Consider the following 2,800-nt stretch of genomic DNA (forward strand, 5'->3'; position numbering starts at 1 on the left):
CCAAATGAAAAGAAAGAATTCAGTGCTTTACCACCAGATTTCGACTGTTTCATCAGTATAAGCGCTCTGTATAGGCATGTTTCAAAAGTTCTCCCAACACACGGAATACTGCAGGAATCAAAGGAGCTGCAAAGGCAAACACAATCCTCACATGCGACTTTTCTTGATATTTGCTGAAAGAGAAGAGGTTTAAAGTAGAGATGCAAGCCGATTCTTCTAGAAATAGAGAATGCAATAACTACATTTTTAGCCTTTCTTGGCATAACCCAAAAATATCAGGGCGTGAAACCATGAGAAGGAAAACCGGTGACATCAGAAAACCGGGAGTGTGGTCCGCGTGGAAGGAAGGAATCTTCTTAGCTATACTACTGTACATTTATTACTTCTGCGATAAGCGGGACCAAAGTTACGTTTCGAACGTTTTCTGCTCACGCTGTAGACTGCAAAAAGTTACGTTAAGGCCAGTAAAACATCGCAGCACCACAAACACAGCTACAGCACTTTGCCGGTGCTCACAAGTCCCGCCGCCGGGTCCGGGCCGTTCGCCCCCGCGCGGGCAGAGCACACGGGCGGCATCACGGGCAGCGGCCGCTTCCCCGAAGTGCCGTTACGGGGAGGGCGAAGGCCGCCGAGCCCCGCGGCCACCGGGGAACGACGGGGCGTCCCGGAGCCCCCTGCGCCACCAGCCGCGGCGGTGGGGGGCTCGGCGGGGCCCCGGGACGGGAGCGGACCCGCCGCCGGCTGGGCGCCGCAGCCCGCAAAGACGACACGAGACCGGTTCCTGGGTAAATGGTTTATGCAAGTAATAAAATATTTACTATAACATAAATAGAAACGTACCCTCGCAGTCTACATTGGTTTTGCAATAAAGATACAAACGAAAACCGAAACCCAAGGGGATGGACCGGACCGAACCCACCGACGGGAGGGGAGAGCTCCGCGCACGGTTAGAAAATAAATAGAAACGGGCCGGGGATGGCACCGCGGCGTCCTCCGGGCGAGGCCGGGCAGGGCCGGGCGGAGCGGGGACGGGACGGGACCGGGACGCCACCGCCCCGGCGGCCGCGCGAGGAAGGGAATAAATTAGAGATCGCAAACCTTTGGCTACTGCTGCGGCGGCCGCGGACGGCTCCGGCGCGCAGGGCGCCCGCGGCGGCGGGGACGGGCGCGGCGCGGCCGGGACAGTCTGAGGAATAAATTAAAGCGCGTCGCCCGCCGCCCGCCCCGCTCCGCCGCCGTCGGGGCCGCGGCGGCGGGCCCGGGCAGTCACTGCACGGCGCCGGGCAGCGCGTGGTGCAGCGGCGACGTGTCCGCCTGTGCGTAAACGTCCTCCATGGGCGGGTGCGGGACCCCGGCCGGCGTCATGCGCTTCTCCTTCTGCCGCCGGTTGCAGAACCAGACCCGCACCACCTCCTTCTCCAGCTGCAGGGAGTCCGCCAGGGAGGTGATCTCGTGCGCCGAGGGCTTGGGGCACTTGAGGAAGTGGTTCTCCAGGGCGCCCTTGACGCCCACCTCGATGGAGGTGCGCTTCTTGCGCTTCCGGCCCTGCGCCGCGATCTTGTCCAGGTTGGTGGGGCTGCCCGTGCTGGAGTCCGTCTCCTCCAGCCACTTGTTGAGCAGCGGCTTCAGCTTGCACATGTTCTTGAAGCTCAGCTGCAGCGCCTCGAACCGGCAGATGGTGGTCTGCGAGAAGACGTTCCCGTAGAGGGTGCCCAGCGCCAGCCCCACGTCGGCCTGCGTGAAGCCCAGCTTGATCCGCCGCTGCTTGAACTGCTTGGCGAACTGCTCCAGGTCGTCGGAGCTGGGCGCGTCCTCGTCCGACGGCTCGGGCGGCCCCAGCGGCGGCGGCGAGGCCGCCAGCTCGTGGGCGCCCGCCTCCTCGGCGCCCAGCGGGTCGCGCAGCCCGTGGTGCAGCGCGGGCGCCGGCGGGCCCAGCATCCCGTTAAGGCCGGCGTAGGGCTGCGCGTAGAGCAGCGGCTGCCCCGACGGCGGGGACATGGGCGGCAGGTGGTGCGCGCCGCCCTGCGCCCAGCCGCCCGCCGCGCCGCCCGCCGCCGGCGGATGCACCAGGGGCGGGCGGTGGTGGAAGGCGGCGGCGGACAGCTCCTCACGGGGCCCCGGCGGGCCGCCCTTGGCGTGCTCGGCGGGCGGGAGGTGCGCGCCTCCGCCGCCCCCGCCGCTGCCCCAGTCCGTGCCGGCGCTGGGCAGCCACTGGTGGTGCGCCAGCCCGACGGCGTGCCCGGCGGCGGGGGCCAGCCCCTGCAGGTACTCGTGGTGCATCATCTTCTGCACCTCGCGGTACGTGGTGCCCTGGTGCAGCCGGTCCCCGTCGGGGTGCATCAGCGCGGCGCTGCGCGGGAGGTACTGCGCGGTAGCAGCCATGGCCGTCTGCGCCGCGCCGCGCCGCGCCGCGCTTTAGAGCCGCGCGCCGGGGCGCCGGGCCGCCGCGCGCCGGCCCCGCCCCCGCGCCCCATTGGCCCGCCCGCCGCCGCCGGCGGCCCGCGCCGCTCCGCCATAGGGCGCCGCCGGCGCGGAGCGCCGCCCCGCGCTCCCCGCCGCCATTGGCCGGCTGCGGGCGGCCGCCGCCGCGGGATTGGCCGGCGCAGGCTCTCGGCGGGGGAGCCCGCCTGCGCCCACCGGCGGGGCGGCCGCCGATTGGAGGAGGGCAGTTCATTCATGCCGAGCTGCCATCAGCCACGTGGGCCGGCCGCGAGCGCGGAGGCGCGGGGCCGGGGCGCCGGCGGGGTCGGGCGCACGTGCCGGGGGCGGCGGGCGGCACCGGCGGCGCAGCCCAGCACGG

At 69.0% G+C, this 2,800-nt stretch overlaps 1 protein-coding gene across 1 annotated transcript; it reads right to left on the bottom strand.

Annotated features, from left to right (window-relative positions):
- Nucleotides 1–1,266: 1,266 nt before the first annotated feature.
- Nucleotides 1,267–2,382, bottom strand: POU3F1 (POU class 3 homeobox 1; the record flags this gene model as incomplete). The annotated part of the gene is made up of 1 exon (XM_082494331.1): nucleotides 1,267–2,382. The coding sequence occupies one exon, from the start codon at nucleotides 2,380–2,382 to the stop codon at nucleotides 1,267–1,269; it is 1,116 nt and encodes a 371-aa protein (XP_082350457.1).
- Between the last annotated feature and the right edge of the window lie 418 nt (nucleotides 2,383–2,800).

This window comes from Vanellus vanellus (genome assembly GCF_965231255.1).
Source record: "Vanellus vanellus genome assembly, chromosome: 22".
Classification (NCBI taxonomy): domain Eukaryota; kingdom Metazoa; phylum Chordata; class Aves; order Charadriiformes; family Charadriidae; genus Vanellus; species Vanellus vanellus.